The sequence below is a fragment of the Oncorhynchus nerka genome, linkage group LG22 (genome assembly GCF_034236695.1).
Source record: "Oncorhynchus nerka isolate Pitt River linkage group LG22, Oner_Uvic_2.0, whole genome shotgun sequence".
In the NCBI taxonomy this organism is placed as follows: domain Eukaryota; kingdom Metazoa; phylum Chordata; class Actinopteri; order Salmoniformes; family Salmonidae; genus Oncorhynchus; species Oncorhynchus nerka.
Window position 1 is genome coordinate 41557701 of NC_088417.1, and position 15699 is coordinate 41573399.

At 42.4% G+C, this 15699-nt stretch overlaps 1 protein-coding gene across 8 annotated transcripts in view; it reads left to right on the plus strand.

Moving 5' to 3' along the window:
- Nucleotides 1–14347, plus strand: part of LOC115105183 (SWI/SNF-related matrix-associated actin-dependent regulator of chromatin subfamily D member 3) — a 70854-nt gene extending 56507 nt beyond the window's left edge. For 3 of the 8 annotated variants that reach the window (XM_029626885.2, XM_029626881.2, XM_029626887.2), the window contains 11 exons: nt 120–242; nt 1779–1874; nt 6942–6962; nt 7284–7346; nt 7477–7578; nt 9504–9665; nt 9930–10027; nt 10378–10570; nt 11216–11338; nt 11417–11518; nt 11805–14347. In XM_029626885.2, the coding sequence (XP_029482745.1) occupies nt 120–242; nt 1779–1874; nt 6942–6962; nt 7284–7346; nt 7477–7578; nt 9504–9665; nt 9930–10027; nt 10378–10570; nt 11216–11338; nt 11417–11518; nt 11805–11858 (1137 nt within the window). In that variant the 3' untranslated portion in view covers nt 11859–14347. The remainder of the gene's footprint in view (nt 1–119; nt 243–1778; nt 1875–6941; nt 6963–7283; nt 7347–7476; nt 7579–9503; nt 9666–9929; nt 10028–10377; nt 10571–11215; nt 11339–11416; nt 11519–11804) is intronic. The other 5 variants (XM_029626888.2, XM_029626889.2, XM_029626883.2 and 2 more) reach the window with 4 other exon arrangements.
- The last annotated feature ends 1352 nt before the right edge of the window (nt 14348–15699 follow it).

A 15699-nucleotide genomic window follows, 5' to 3' on the forward strand; every position in this document is an offset into this window, starting at 1 on the left:
CATACTATGCCCTTTGAACAACGGAACATGAAACATCTCTGTATTTTTCTTTGGTACCAAAGTGGCCAAGACTGATGTGTCCACTGGTTCCAACAGTGTCTTTGTGTTTGTGTCGACAGCAAAAGCGTAAACTGAGGCTGTACATCTCCAACACCTTCAACCCTGCCAAGCCCGACGCTGACGACTCGGATGGCAGTATTGCATCATGGGAGCTGCGGGTTGAGGGGAAGCTACTGGATGATGTGAGTATTCTACTTCCTGTAGGACGATGGAATATCACTGGATCAATTCATTGTGATTTGGTTTGTTTGATTTTGTTTAGAAAAGTACCGTTTTTTTCCCCCTTTCATTGTGAAGTCTCCTCTGTGTATGATAGCGATTATGCACGGTTTCTTTTGAGCTGTATCCCCACCACTGAATCAGTACATATTTTCTGGCAGGTTGATGTTTATTGTGATGAGTCTTGTCATGGAGGCAGAAGTGAGTGATTTGGTAAAAAAATCATGAAAACAAGATTTTTGGTCTTAATTTAAGGTTAGGCATTAGGGTTAGCAGTGTGGTTAGGGTTAAGTTTAACACCAGATTTGATCACTTTGTGGCTTTGCCAGCTAGTGACCACTCTGGAGAACTGCCTCCAGAACAAGATTCATGACGAAAACTGCGAACCTGCTATTTTATGGGGGACTATATTTGAAATGTGGCAGCATGGTGGGTTAAATGTACTTTTCACCATGGTGAAATACCTTCAAAAAAATCTGTGGCCTTGTCTCAATCATTCAACCAAGTATGAATATTGCTAGCTCTTCGATCCAGGAGCTGCTTTGTGGAGTGTTTGCCCCACACTCATGTATGGCAGTCTTGTATAGTTCTAACATATCTCCACAATTCCACAGTCGGCCCACTTCAGTCAGCAACAAGATTTGTTTGTTTTGTTAGGCCTTCTGGGGAATGATAAATGTTTCGCTAAACGTTTGCACAGATTATTTCTGCAACATGAAAAGCAAGATGACCATAGATTTCTTTCACAGAGTAATATCGACTTCAAATGGTGGCTAAACTCTAATTCTCTCATCAGTTTTGAGTCAAGGCTGTCATTTCACAGTGGTTTGGACTATTTGAGGTTTCTGAGCCCACAAATATTTTCAGCCCACTTTTAAGGAAGTGGACTCTGAGAATATCCTGTTTTCACATTGTATGTGGTCCCTTCTACGTCTTTGGTCATCCCCTTGCCCTAGGGCCTACAGTAAATTTAATGATATCACTGCTTTGTTGTCCTAGAAATGTTGCTATAGTCAATGACAACAGTATATCAAGTTATCTAAGGCAGGTGTTCAACAGTAGTGCATAGGAGTCTAGTTGGAATCACTCCCGGAGACAGATGTTCAGTAACCAGGAAACAAACAAGGGCCAAGCCCAAAGGCCAGCAGATGGCGCTATGGAGTGGTTTCATCTTAACGTCCAAAGGGAATGCATGCAGCCGGCTATACACTTGTATCCCCCGCGGACCGGTTTGTACATAAAACATTCTATATTCAGGCTACAAAGGAATCCATTTATTTCTTAGAAGACGGGGGGGGCACTTTAAAATAGTGGTGAGAACCTGTTTCATAAAGAAAGTATGCATATTTCAGACTTACAACAAACTGCTTTGCAAAGTGGGGAAACCCTATCTACAATGTAAACGTGTGTTTGTCCTGTGTTACACTCTTCAAATGTTCATACCAGCCCAAATGTTCCGCCCACGTTAAACTAACTAACCACCTCTCTTTATTTCATAGCCTGGGAAGCTGAAGAGGAAATTCTCCTCTTTCTTCAAGAGCCTGGTGATTGAGCTGGACAAAGACCTATACGGTCCTGACAACCACCTTGTAGAGGTGAGTTCATGTTCCCTGATGACCGCTGACCATATACCTGCACCCTCTGTCCCCTCTGTCTCACTCTCGTCTCCTTTACCCTGTCTGTGTTCCGCCCATAGAAATAGAATGAGAATGGAATATATTTTTTGGAATGTCAGCTGAGGACGCTTTGTGCTTTACTGTTTTGGGGACCCTCAAAATGGCGCCCAGTCCACTCATAATGGCGTAATTAACATGAATGAGGACATCCGTTCCATTCATTCTAATTCTATGGTCTTCAAGCCTCATCCAGATCTATTCAGCAGGTTTTGGGCAAACAAGGGGTTTACTATAGTGTTTAACCACTAAAGACTCTTGGCATCGTATCTTTAGTTACAATGCAGCTCACAATGTACACCCCTGTAGAAGATTAGGCCATAGGCTAGCTATGATTCTGGGGGAAAAAAATACACTACCCACTGTGCACACACTTGTTGAATCAACATTATTTCAATGTAATTTGTCAACGTATTGTGATGTGGAATCAACATGGAAAATAGATTGGAAAAAGAAGTAATCAACCAGTGCTGTTTTTGTCTAATTTCAACCTGCCTTGTAAACATTGAAATTAGGGTAAACTTCAACTTAACCTGATTTACAGGTTGTTACATCAATATAATCATCAGAACTATGTATATGTTGAAATTGCATAGAAAATTCCATATGTTTGATTTTTATATTTGATTCGACAGATTTTATTTGACCTTGTTTCAATGTTGATAGTAAAATGTTTGAATCAACGTCATCGTTTAAACGTCATGCCATCAACCTAAATAAAGGGGTATATTGAAATAAAATGTGAAGCCACAGTCCAAGTTAAACAGGGACACCTACTGGTAAATGAGGGGTAATGCACTTCAGTGAGAACAAGTTTACCATCCAAATGCCTACCTCTATGTACCATGCTTAGATTTGGAAACAAGCTGTGTACGTTTCAGCTGAACACATTTAGACATTGCTCAGCATCCTTACTCATTTGTGTAGATGACTTAAATAACGTTGAAAGTAAATCCTCTAACTTTTCTTACCCAGGCTGTATGTGAATGTCAATTCAGAGTGAGGTTGGATTTATGAAGTTAACATTGACAGCTGATTTGCCCAACAAAGGACACCATGTTGGTACTATTTAAAACCTTTTCTTTCATCTGAATGTGTGGTTTTAGGGGATTTTAACTTAGATTGGCTTCTTCCGGCCTCAGACCATTTTAAGAATATTTTTCTTGACTTTAACCTGACCTAACCGATTGCATAACCCACACAGGTTAATACAAAATCCAGCAAACTTCTCACTGACTGACCGAATTCTAACAAATAATCCCCACAAGTATTTGTCGAGTGGTGTCTTTGCTAATGATCTCAGCGATCACTCTCCTGTCATTGTATTAGAGAAACCAAAACGATTAACTCGGATCCTCGTATAATTATGAAGAGACATTTTTCCCCCACAAGGTTTTCTTCATGATGTGTATTACCCTGACCTCTCCTCTATCTCAGCTGCATACCTGACCCTGAATCAGCTCTAGAATTGTTCTCATCTCTTTTTCTCTCTCTGGCAGACAAACATGCTCTCCCTTTAAACACTTTAGTGTGAAAAAATAGAACAAATCCTTGGTTCTCTATAGAACATTCAGATCTAGTTATAATAAAAAATATTTAAAAAATATAGCTGTAGCTGTTTGGAAGCTTTTCAGGCAATTGAGAAATGGATACACTTCCACATTTAAGAATGCTAAATCTAGCTACTTTCTATCTCAGACTCTGCTGGTGATCCGTCTACATTTTGGAAAACAGTTCATGCACTGAAAGCACAGAAATTCCTCTTCTTCCATGCCTTAGCAAGTTGTCAGACTCTGGCATCATTATTGAGAAAAATGAGAAGTGATACTTTTAATCAGCATTTTATCTCAGCAGGCTTTTTATGTGAAAGAAATGTTGGTTTAATTGACCTGCCCCTCTCCAGCCTCTAATTGGCTTGATGGAAGTTCCGTCAACTTCTGTGAATCTTTGTTTCAACTTTCTTCAAGTGCAGTCTCAAAAACCATCAAGCGCTAAGATGAAACTGGCTCTCGTGAGGATCGCCACAGAAAAGGAAGACCCAGAGTTACTTCTGCTGAAGAGGATAAGTTCATTAGAGTTTACCAGCCTCTGAAATTGCAGCCCAAATAAATGCTTCAGAGCAACTGTTCAAAGGAGACTGCGTGAATCAGGCCTTCATAATTGTGGCAATTGTGGCAAAGAAACCACTACTAAAGGACACCAATAAGAAGAAGAGACTTACTTGAGCCAAGAAACACAAGCAATGGACATTAGACCGGTGGAAATCTGTCCTTTGGTCTGATGAGTCCAAATTTGAGATTTTTGGTTCCAACCGGTGTCTTTGTGACGCAGAGTAGGTGAACAGATAAACTCCATGTGTGGTTCCCACAGTGAAGCATGGAGGTGTGATGGTGTGGGGGTACTTTGCTGGTGACACTGTCTGTGATTTATTTAGAATTCAAGGCACACTTAACCAGCATTGCTACCACAGCATTCTGCATTGATACGCCATCCTATCTGGTTTGCGCTTTGTGGGACTATCATTTGTTTTTTAACAGGACAATGACCCAACACACTTCCAGGCTGTGTAAGAGCTACTTGACCAAGGAGATTGATGGAGTTCTGCATTAGATGACCTGCCCTCCACAATCCCCTGACCTTGACCCAATTGAGATGGTTTGGGATGAGTTGGACCGCAGATTGAAGGAAAAGCAGCCAACAACTGCTCAGCATATGTGGGAACTCCATCAAGACTGTTGGAAAAGCATTCTAGGTGAAGCTGATTGAGAGAATGCCAAGAGTGTGTAAAGCAGTCATCAAGGCAAAGGGTAGCTAAGAATCTCAAATATATTTTGATTTGTTTAAACCCTTTTTTGGTTCCTACATGATTCCATTTGTTATTTAATAGTGTTGATGTCTTCACTTATTCTACAATGTAGAAAATAGTAAAAAAAATAAAGAAAAACCCTTGAATGAGTAGGTGCGTCAACTTTTGACTGGTGCTGTGTGTGTGTGTGTGTGTGTGTGTGTGTGTGTGTGTGTGTACGTGTACAGTTGAAGTCGGAAGTTTACATACACTTAGGTTGGAGTCATTAAATCTCGTTTTTCAACCACTCCACAAATTTCTTGTTAACGAACTATAGTTTTGGCAAGTCGGTTCGGACATCTGTGCATGACACAACAACATTTTCCAACAATTCTTTACAGACAGATTAATTCACTGTATCACAATTCCAGTGGGTCAGACTGGAAGTACCAAGTACCACGCAAGAATTAAACACCATGGGACCACACAGCCGTCATACCGCTCAGGAAGGAGACGCATTCTGTCTCATAGAGATGAACGTACTTTGGTGCAAGAAGTGCAAATCAATCCCAGAACAGCAAAGGACCTTGTGAAGATGCTGGAGGAAACAGGTACAAAAGTATCTATATCCACAGTAAAAGAAGTCCTATATCGACATAACCTGAAAGGTCGCTCAGCAAGGAAGAAGCCACTGCTCCAAAACCACCATAAAAAAGCCAGACTACGGTTTGGGGACAAAGATTGTACTTTTTGGAGAAATGTCCTCTGGTCTGATGAAACAAAAATAGAACTGTTTGGCCATAATGACCATCGTTATGTTTGGAGGAAAAAGGGGGATGCTTGCAAGCCAAAGAACACCATCCCAACCGTGAAGCACGGGGGTGGCAGCAGCATGTTGTGGGGGTGCTTTTATGCAGGAGGGACTGGTGCACTTCACAAAATAGATGGCATCATGAGAAAAGAAAATTATGTGGATATATTGAAGCAATATCAAGACATCAGTCAGGAAGTTAAAGCTTGGTCACAAATGGGTCTTCCAAATTGACAATGACCCCAAGCATACTTCCAAAGTTGTGGAAAATGGCTTAAGGACAACAAAGTCTAGGTATTGGGAGTGGCCATCACAAAGCCCTGACCTCAATCCTATAGAACATTTTGTGGGCAGAACTGAAAAAGCATGTGTCTACAAACCTGCTGCAGCTCTGTCAGGAGGAATGGGCCAAAATTCACCCAACTTATTGTGGGAGGCTTGTGGAAGGCTACCCAAAACGTTTGACCCAAGTGAAACAATTTAAAGGCAACGCTACCAAATACTAATTGAGTGTATGTAAACTTCCGACCCACTGGGAGTGTGATGAAAGAAATTAAAGCTGAAATAAATCACTCTACTATTATTCTGACATTTCACATTCTTAAAATAAAGTGGTGATCCTAAGACAGGATTTTTTTTACTAGGATTAAATGTCAGAAATTGTGAAGAACTGAGTTTGAAATGAGAAGTTGAGAAACAGTACTGGTTGATTTACTGTTTTTAGAATCCAATGTATTTTTGACAATGCGTTAATAAATAACGTGGAAATGTTGATTCAACCAGTCTGTGCCCATTGGGTATTCTCATCTACTGTATTTAGCCTATTTTGGTATTGTTGGCTACTAGAAGATCTGACATCACTCTTATTGACTTAGCTGGCGGATGTTATCATCTGAGAACAGATATTTTACTGAAAAGGCAGTAAAACACAGCCAGTCCTAAACAGCTTATTACGGAGTTTAGTATTCAATGGGGTTTTAGATCTTGAGGAATCCAACTTTACCGGAGAATTAAGATTTTACCAGAGAATGGTGTCTGGGGTTCCAACTTTTTGAATTGTAAAAACATGTTTTTGACACTGTACGCACATTCACACACAGGTGTTCTAACTTGACAAAATGCTTCCTTGAGTGTTTTGAGGTTAGAGTACTTCTCAACGTTTCCCACCGTGTAATATTTGAGCAAGGATAGATGGCATAGATAAAGCTTTGCTTGGAATGAATCTGTCCATCAAACGGAATGTACCGCAACACAGCAATGAAAACATATTTTTGTGAACCCTAGTTAATGGTAAAGCAGTAGAAAAGCATTCCATCAGTTCCCTCCCAGTGTTGCATGCTAAGTGGCTACAATTCACTGAAACGCAGGGAACTTGAAGTGTTTTTCTTTTCAGCTGCTGACCAGTAAAGCGAAGGTAAGATGCAGACTAAACTAACATTTCCACATAGATAAAATACCAGGGAGGGTTTGATATCTGGATATCAGAGGAGAAAATTGATACTGTAATGCCAAATAGAGGTTTTATTTGGGTAGGGTACAGTCTCAACTTGATAAGCCATGCTCTTGTTAGGTTGTAAAATATTTCTGACATAGTGATTCTCAATCTGATTTAGTTTATTATTTTGAATGCCAATATATGCGTTAGCGCCTCTGGAAAAACAAATGATCAACCCTTTGCTGTCTTGATAGTTCACTCAGTTCCTTACCACACCATGCATGATCTATTCTTTTACAGCGATTCAGCCTTCCAAAAGACAACATACTCAAAGGGTCGAGAGCAAGGCTGCTCGTTGAAAGTGTACACATTTGGTTTTGTATTCTTTTATCGTCTTTGTGTGCACGTTTGTATGTACATATTCTGGAATTCCGTGGCCGGTGCCTGTAGGTAGTGTTCAAGGTGGGGTTTCTGTCTCTGTGTTTCCTGCTAGTGGCACCGCACTCCCACCACCCAGGAGACGGACGGCTTCCAGGTGAAGCGGCCAGGGGACGTGAGCGTGCGCTGCACACTGCTGCTAATGCTGGACTACCAGGTGAGGGCGCCATAAAGAATTGTACTTTTGAATTCCGTAAAGTCTGTGTGGAAGAGGGGAATTTTTTGTTGTTGTCTATCAACAATGACAAGCCACCGGGTTCTGACAATCTAGATGGAAAATTACTGAGGATAATAGCAGACGATATTGCCACTCCTGTTTGCCACATCTTCAATTTAAGCCTACTAGAAAGTGTGTGCCCTCAGGCCATTCCGATACCCAAGAATAGTAAAGCCCTCCCGGGTGGCACAATGGTCTAAGGCAAGCTAGCTGTGCCACCAGAGATTCTGGGTTCGAGCCCAGGCTCTGTCGCAGATGGCCGTGACGGGGAGGTCCATGGGGCGGTGCACAATTGGCCCAGCGTCGTCCGGGTTAGGGATGGTTTGTCTCGTCGCGCACTAGTGACTCATGTGGCAGGCCGGGCGCAGTGCACGCTGACCAGGTGTACGACGTTTCCTCCGACACATTGGTGCGGCTGGCTTCCGGGTTGGATGTGCGTTGTGTCAAGAAGCAGTGCGGTTGGGTTGTGTTTCGGAGGACACATGGCTCTCGACCTTCGCCTCTCCCGTGTCCGGGAGATATCAGACTGTAACTACAACCAATTGGATACCATGAAATTGGGGAGGAAAAAGGGGTTAAATATAAAAAATATTTTTAAAGAATAGTAAAGCCCCCTTTACTGGACCAATCATCCTGTAAACTTTTTGAAACAATTTTGACCAGATACGATGCTATTTTACAGTAAACAAATTGACAACAGAATTTCAGCATGCTTATAGGGAAGGACACTCAACAAGTACAGCACTTATTATTATTGAGAGACTTTATTACTGGCTGAGAGAAATTGATGATAAAATGATTGTGGGGGCTGTCTTGTTAGACGTCAGTGCAGCTTTTGACATTATTAATCATAGTTGCTGGAAAAACGTATGTGTTATGGCTTTACACCCCCTGTTTTAATGCAGATAAAGAGTTACTTGTCTAACAGAACACAGAGGGTGTTCTTTAATGGAAGCCTATCAAATAGAATCCAGTTAGAATCAGGATTCCACAGGGTAGCTGTTTGGGCCCTTTGCTTTTTAAAAGTCCAAACATATTGATTCAGTAGTAGCTAAGATGGGGAGAAGTCTGGTCTGTCTATAATAAAATGATGCTCTGCCTTCTTAACAACACTATCAACGAGGCAGGTCTTACAGGCCCTAGTTTTGTCGCACCTGGCTCAGAACAGGGCAGCACGGCTGGCTCTTGGATGTACACAGAGAGCTAATATTAATATGTATGTCAATCTCTCCTGGCTGAAAGTGGAGGAGAGATTGACTGCATCACTACTTTTATTTATTGACATGTTGAGTGCACCGAGCTGTCTGTCTAAACTACTGGCACACAGCTCGGACACCCATGCATACCCCACAAGACTGCCACAAGAGGTCCAGAACAGACTATGGGAGGCACACAGTACTACATAGAGCCATGACTACATGGAACTCTATTCCACATCAAGTAACTGACTCGAGCAGTAAAATTAGATTTAAAAAACAGATTAAAAAAATCACCTTATGGAACAGCAGGGACTGTGAAGCAACACAAACACAGGCACAGATACACACACATACGATAACATACGCACTATACATACACATGGATTTAGTAATGTAGGTATGTGGTCGGGGCCTGAGGGCACACCGTTTGTTGTGAAATATATTGTAATGTTTTAAAATTGTATAAACTGCCTTAATTTTTGCTGGACTCCAGGAAGAGTAGCTGCTGCTTTGTCAGTCCTTTTAATTGTCAGTAGTGCACGAGACTAAAATCTATTTAGAGGACTTACCAAACTCTAACAAAAGTGTCCCCAAAGCAGCTGTCATCTGGCAGTTGTAATAGTTCCTGAGGTCAGTCGGCTAGTACTGACTGTGACCTCTCCGCAGCCCCCCCAGTTTAAACTGGACCCTCGTCTGGCTCGGCTGCTGGGTATCCACACCCAGACCCGCTCCTGTATCATCCAGGCCCTGTGGCAGTATGTCAAGACCAACAAGCTGCAGGACTCCCATGACAAGGAGTACATCAACTGTGACAAGTACTTTCAGCAGGTAGACAACACCCTTCTAGTTCTCCTCTGGTACTCTTATTACCTGTTAGCTGTTGTCATAGTACCTTCAGTAGGGAGAGTATGCCTTTTGTTATTGGTTCGTCCTGAATTGCACCCTATATAATTCATTAATTTTGACAAGAACCCTAAGGCGTTAGACAAAAGTAGTGCACTATAAATGGAATATGGTGCCATTTGGGAGACACTAATTTGCCCTTCCCTTCTGATTGGTCTGTATTCTGCAATGTTATTGTCTGCCTCTCAGATCTTTGACTGCCCGAGGCTCAAGTTCTCGGAGATCCCCCAGCGTCTCACCAACCTCCTCCTGCCCCCTGACCCCATCGTCATCAACCACGTCATCAGGTGAGTAGCTCACACTTTACTGTAACACCTTCCTGGCAACTTCCTAGTTTGAATTGAAGGGTGAATGCCTGGTCATAAAAGGCATTTTTTATGAAATAAAAAATATAAAAACCTAGCAGATGAATATATTTTGAAAAGCTATAAGATAACAATGTGGGCACAGCGCTTCACAGTTAATACTGTCCCAAATGGTAGATAATCCAATTAAAGTGTAAAGGCTGGGAGGCAAGAATCCTGGTAAGATACAGACAGACTACCAGCATTCTTGCCTTCCAGGCTTTTCATTTTTATTACATTTTGAAATGCTGCCAACAACCTGTCTCACCATCCTTCCCCGCCTCTCCATGCAGTGTGGACCCTAATGACCAGAAGAAGACAGCATGCTATGACATTGACGTGGAGGTGGAGGACCCCCTGAAGAGCCAGATGAGCAGCTTCCTGCTCTCCACCGCCAACCAGCAGGAGATCGCCTCATTGGACAACAAGGTGGGACAACCACACAGGAAGGATAGCCAATCACAATTACCCAAGATGACCTTAAAGGTAGATTTACATTGCGGAGATGTGTGACGACTAATTACCGTCAGTTATATGTGAATTAGAGTTCAGAGCTGTCTGACCGTGTCGGATAGATTTCTATCTGATTCTCCCGGAGAATCTTGTCGCCCGAAGTGCAATCACCAGGGTTGGGGTCAATTCCATTTCAATTCTGGAAGTACACTGAAATGCTCTGCAATTCCATTTCAATTCTGGGAGTACACTGAAATGCTCTGCAATTCCATTTCAATTCTGGAAGTACACTGAAATGCTATTCAAATGGGGAAAACTTGGAAATGAAATTTGGTTTACTTTCTAAATTGACTGGAATTGAAATGGAATTGAGCCCAACCCTTCATAAACAATCGGACTGGTATAAATTGCATGTCGGCCGTGTGGAGAAAATCTCTGTTGTCAGAGCTGGGACCGTTGTTCCCGCATCTCCACAATGTAAATCTACCTTTACATAGGTGTTGTGGCTTCATGTTCCCGTGGGAAAAGCCTTGTTCTTTACACCACTATTTGAATGCAAATTCTGAAGAAACGCAGTGGCTCAAATAAATTGGTGTATTGAAATTGGAAAGTTATTTTCATATGCTTAGATCTGTGTAAGCTGTCCTCTAACATCAGGGATCATTATGAACCCTGTAGATCCATGAGACCATTGAGTCCATCAACCAGTTGAAGATCCAGAGGGACTTTATGCTCAGCTTCTCCAGGGATCCTAAAGGCTACATCCAGGACTGGCTCAAGTCCCAGAGCAGAGACCTGAAGGTGAGAGACACGCACATGCGCACACACACACACACACACACACCTACCTGACCAACAGTGCTCTCTGATTGGCTGCAGATGATGACAGACGTGGTGGGGAACCCAGAGGAGGAGAGGAGGGCGGCGTTTTACCACGAGCCCTGGTCCCAGGAGGCCGTCAGTCGCTACTTCTACTGCAAGGTGAGGAAAAATGCCAGACGCTGCACCTTAAAACCTTTTAATAACTCGCACAACAGCATGCAAGTAGAAACACAAACTAGGAATTGTGATCGGATAAGTCATATTTTGCGTTGAAGCTGTACCTGCTCTGTTTTACCAGTCAATGCCTATCACATTCACAAGCAATCAAATATTTGATTTACCATTTTTTACAAATTGATTGATTGATACTGTGTATCCACTTAGGTATATTGAGGTCGGATTGTCTTTGTGTGTGTGTGATGCTGATGCCACTTCCCTCTCACAGATCCAGCAGAGGAGACAGGAGCTGGAGCAGGCCTTGGCCGTGAGGAACACCTAAACGCCATCTCGGACGTCACGCTGCACTCTTCATCTGACCCCAGACCTGTGTTTGTTATTTGATTTGTTGTTTTCTTCACATTACTGTAGTACTGTGACCCGTGGCCTCTGACCCATCCCCAATCGCATGTATCTAAAGAAAAAACTTTAACAATCTGTTCATCTCTGATGGACATGACCGAGCATCTCTCTCCACACTCCTGGAATCCCAGGCCCACAGTTGGTTACTTTTAATGTCACCCACTAGCATGTCAGTCTTTCCATAGACTACAAGTCATTGTACCAGCTGCCTGCAGAATGATCACTGTGTCTTGGATCCTTCTCATCTCAACCAGATGGACTGAATCCAGCAGTACTGTAGATAATAGAACGGTCATAATGGTCCACTGCATCTCATTCATGAGTCCAAAGTGGCTGTTTGTAACCTAATGTTTCAAGTGTCTTGACTCACACACCGTTTGGATTGTGTCCATTTGTTTTTAGTGTATCATTAGCTGTATGGTTCATGTGAGCCATATGCTCAGTGTGTGTGGATCCAAATGAACACCAGCGGAATGAAGATTACAGTATGAAGTAATGGGTCGTGGGACTGGGCTCATTTCTCTTCTGAAGCCCAAATGTTGATGTCTGTCATTTTAAAACATGAATTTGTTCAAGGTAGGCAGCTTTCATGAATTAGATTTGCCCTCATTATAAACTAATCTAAAATGCAATCTTAAGATTAGCTTAATTTCGTTCAACTTTCTTCTGTAAGTTACTTAAAACAATATAACAGTATAAGTAGATCTCTGTATTAGTCAATATGTATTTCAGCAGATTGTTAAAAGGGACAATGACAAATAACACCAATATCTGCTGGCTGTAGAAAGGATAGATGGTGACAGGATGAGTAAGCGCAAGGTGAAGTACTGTGGTAACACTTGGCAGCCATAGCATGGAGCCTTGGAGTCAGTACACCCTGTATGCTTTTACACAGACTAGCTCTCTGTAACAAAGCACCCAGACGGACTTGTCGCAGCAAATTGCCATGCAAATGGATTAGCTTTAGTGGTTAATTGTTTGTGCTGCTTCATTGTCCTGTCATAATAACGCTACCAAAGTCATGTCTGGGAACAGTATTAGCTACAGATCTCTCCCAATACTCAAGCCAGTGTTTTTAATATTAACGATGGACACATTTTGGAATATGATGTAAACAACACCATTTCCTATTTTTGAACAATCATGGGGCGGGCAGTGAAGCTGCAGCCACAACATCTGTACATTGCCTGCTGTGAAAAATGTTGGCCGGTAACTAATTCTATTATTTGAAATGAATGAAGAAATTAGTCTTTGTTCATTGTATTTTTTTAAAGTTAACATCTATTGTGAACTACCTGTCCCAAATGGATCTGTCTGACAGTATTTTGTCCTTGACCATTTTGACGGAGTCACCAAAGGTCTCGATAAAAGAGTATTATACTAGTTAAAATAGACAATGAACAATGGTTACTGTGATTTTGTCTCAGCTCGATAAAGCTATGTTACCAGTTGAAACTGAAGGGTGGATATGAAGACATTTTTAAGGGATATGTGAATGTAAATATTTTTTTTCCCTTGATGGCAACTGTACAGCCTACGACTTGTCTGTTTGTGTGTTTCGTTTAGGGACCGGTGGGACATATGGGGTGGGAAGGATTGGGTTTCATAGGTTTAAAGCTGTAGGACAGGGATGCTAGTGTCCCTCTATTAACACTTGGGGGGGGGGTATTTTAGGTCCTTGTTGAGTTTTAATGGGGCAGAACCATAGAATTGAATGCTGGGAGTGATGATGCCTCCATCTCGCCACATAACAAGGCTTGCTCATCTCCAACTACCACAGCAACTCCGTTCTGTGCCCTTCTAGTTTTGTGTGTGTCATGGGAGAAGCCTTTTCAGTTTCTGATTTGAAATCGTCACGGCGGTCTTCTGTAACGTTCAGACTTGTGTCCTTGTTACATTTGTTTTGTGTCAAGATGCTCTTCAACATGGCTGAGAGCTCCTATACTCAGCATAAACAGAGGTTGCGTTTCATAAAGACCTAGGCATGCTGCATGGACAGGTTTTATACATTTCAAACAGGACATGTAAATACCCTCACGAATGCATGGAAGCGGATCTGAAGAGCACTGGATTTGACACAATATCTTTTGTGAATGGGGCCTTTTTCAACCATTTGCTAAAAAGCTGTATGCTACCCAGCCAGCATAATGTTATCTGCATATGAGAGTTTTTGTCACGACAGGTTCCATGTATGTCAACTTCACCAATCAAGGGAGCATACTAGTTGTTGTATTCAATTGTGTCAATCGATACTTGTTTGACCCAGATGTTCTTGTATGTTTGGCAGTCATGGAGCATCTTTGACTGTTGGGCACCCCTTGCTGGGCATTCTAGAAACTACAACTCACTGACACCCTCTGTCTGACAATGGAAACCTATCATTTGACTAATATAAAAAGACTACTTAAACTGTGTGCTCCTCTCTCTCTGACAAACCGCATTCGTATTGGTCTACCTAAATGGATAGGTGGTAACCGCAGTCTCTGTGCATGACTTTGTGGAGAGTCCATGTTCCTCACAGCTCTCTTTTTACACCATTTGTGTCTGCCACTTTATTAGGTACACCACCCCATTCCCGTAATTAGATCGCTCTTACAGACAGCGAGTCTCGTGGTCATGGTTTGTTATATAAAGCAGAAAGACAGGCATCGAGGCATTCAGTTACTGTTTGAATGTTAGAATTCGCAAAACGAGTGACATAAGCGACTGAGCGTTGTATGATCTTCGGTTCCAGTATCTCAGAAACGACTGACCCCCTGGGCTTTTCATGCGCGACAGTGTCTAAAGTTTACAGAGAATGGTGCAACAAAAAAAAAACATCCAGTTGGCGGCAGTCCTGTGGGCAAAAACAGCTCGTTGATGAGAGAGGTCAAAGGAGAATGGCAAGAATAGTGCAAGCTAACAGGTGGGCCACAAACAGACATAACGGTGCAGAACGGCATCTCTGAACGCACAACTCGTCAATCCTTGTCACGGATGGGCTAATGCAAACGACCAGACAGCTAAAAACAAGAAGTGGCTCCATTGGGCACACGATCACCAACACAAATAAGCTAGCTAGCTAAATTGACGATCACTGGGGGCAACTTCGCCCCTCAGTAAAATCCCCTCGCTCCTGCCCAGAGAGAAAGGAGACAGCGAGGATGTGAAGTGGCCCATTTATTTCCCACACCCCACTATGGAGAAACAGCTTTTCCCCCTCCCACTCCCTGTTGGACCGCTGCCAAGTGGACAGGACCCACCCTGCTAACATGCTGACTAGACCGGGTGTGCACGCATGTTGATTTTGTCCATCCACACCAGACGCGAGCAGGACACACCGGTTGAAATATCAAAACGATACTCTGAACAGACTATATTAATTTGGGGACAGGTCGAAAAGCATTAAACATTCATGGCAATTTAGCTAGCTAGCTTATTTGTCTTGGGATATAAACATTGGGTTGTTATTTTTACCTGAAATGCACAAGGTCCTCGACAATTAATCCACAGATGACAGGGTAAACTGAGTTAGTTTCTAGTAATCTCTCTTCTTTGGACTTTATATGGCGGTTGGCAACCAACATTAAGGTGCATTACCACCACCAACTGGACTGGAGTGTGGACCTCAGCTCATCTATCAATCACCCACGTGGGTATATGCTCCTATCAACCAATGAGGAGATGGGAGAGGCGGGACTTGCAGCGTGTCACAAATATAACAAAGTTCTATTTTAGCGCCTGGCTATGCAGACACTCGAGCAGTTTTGGATGCAATCATT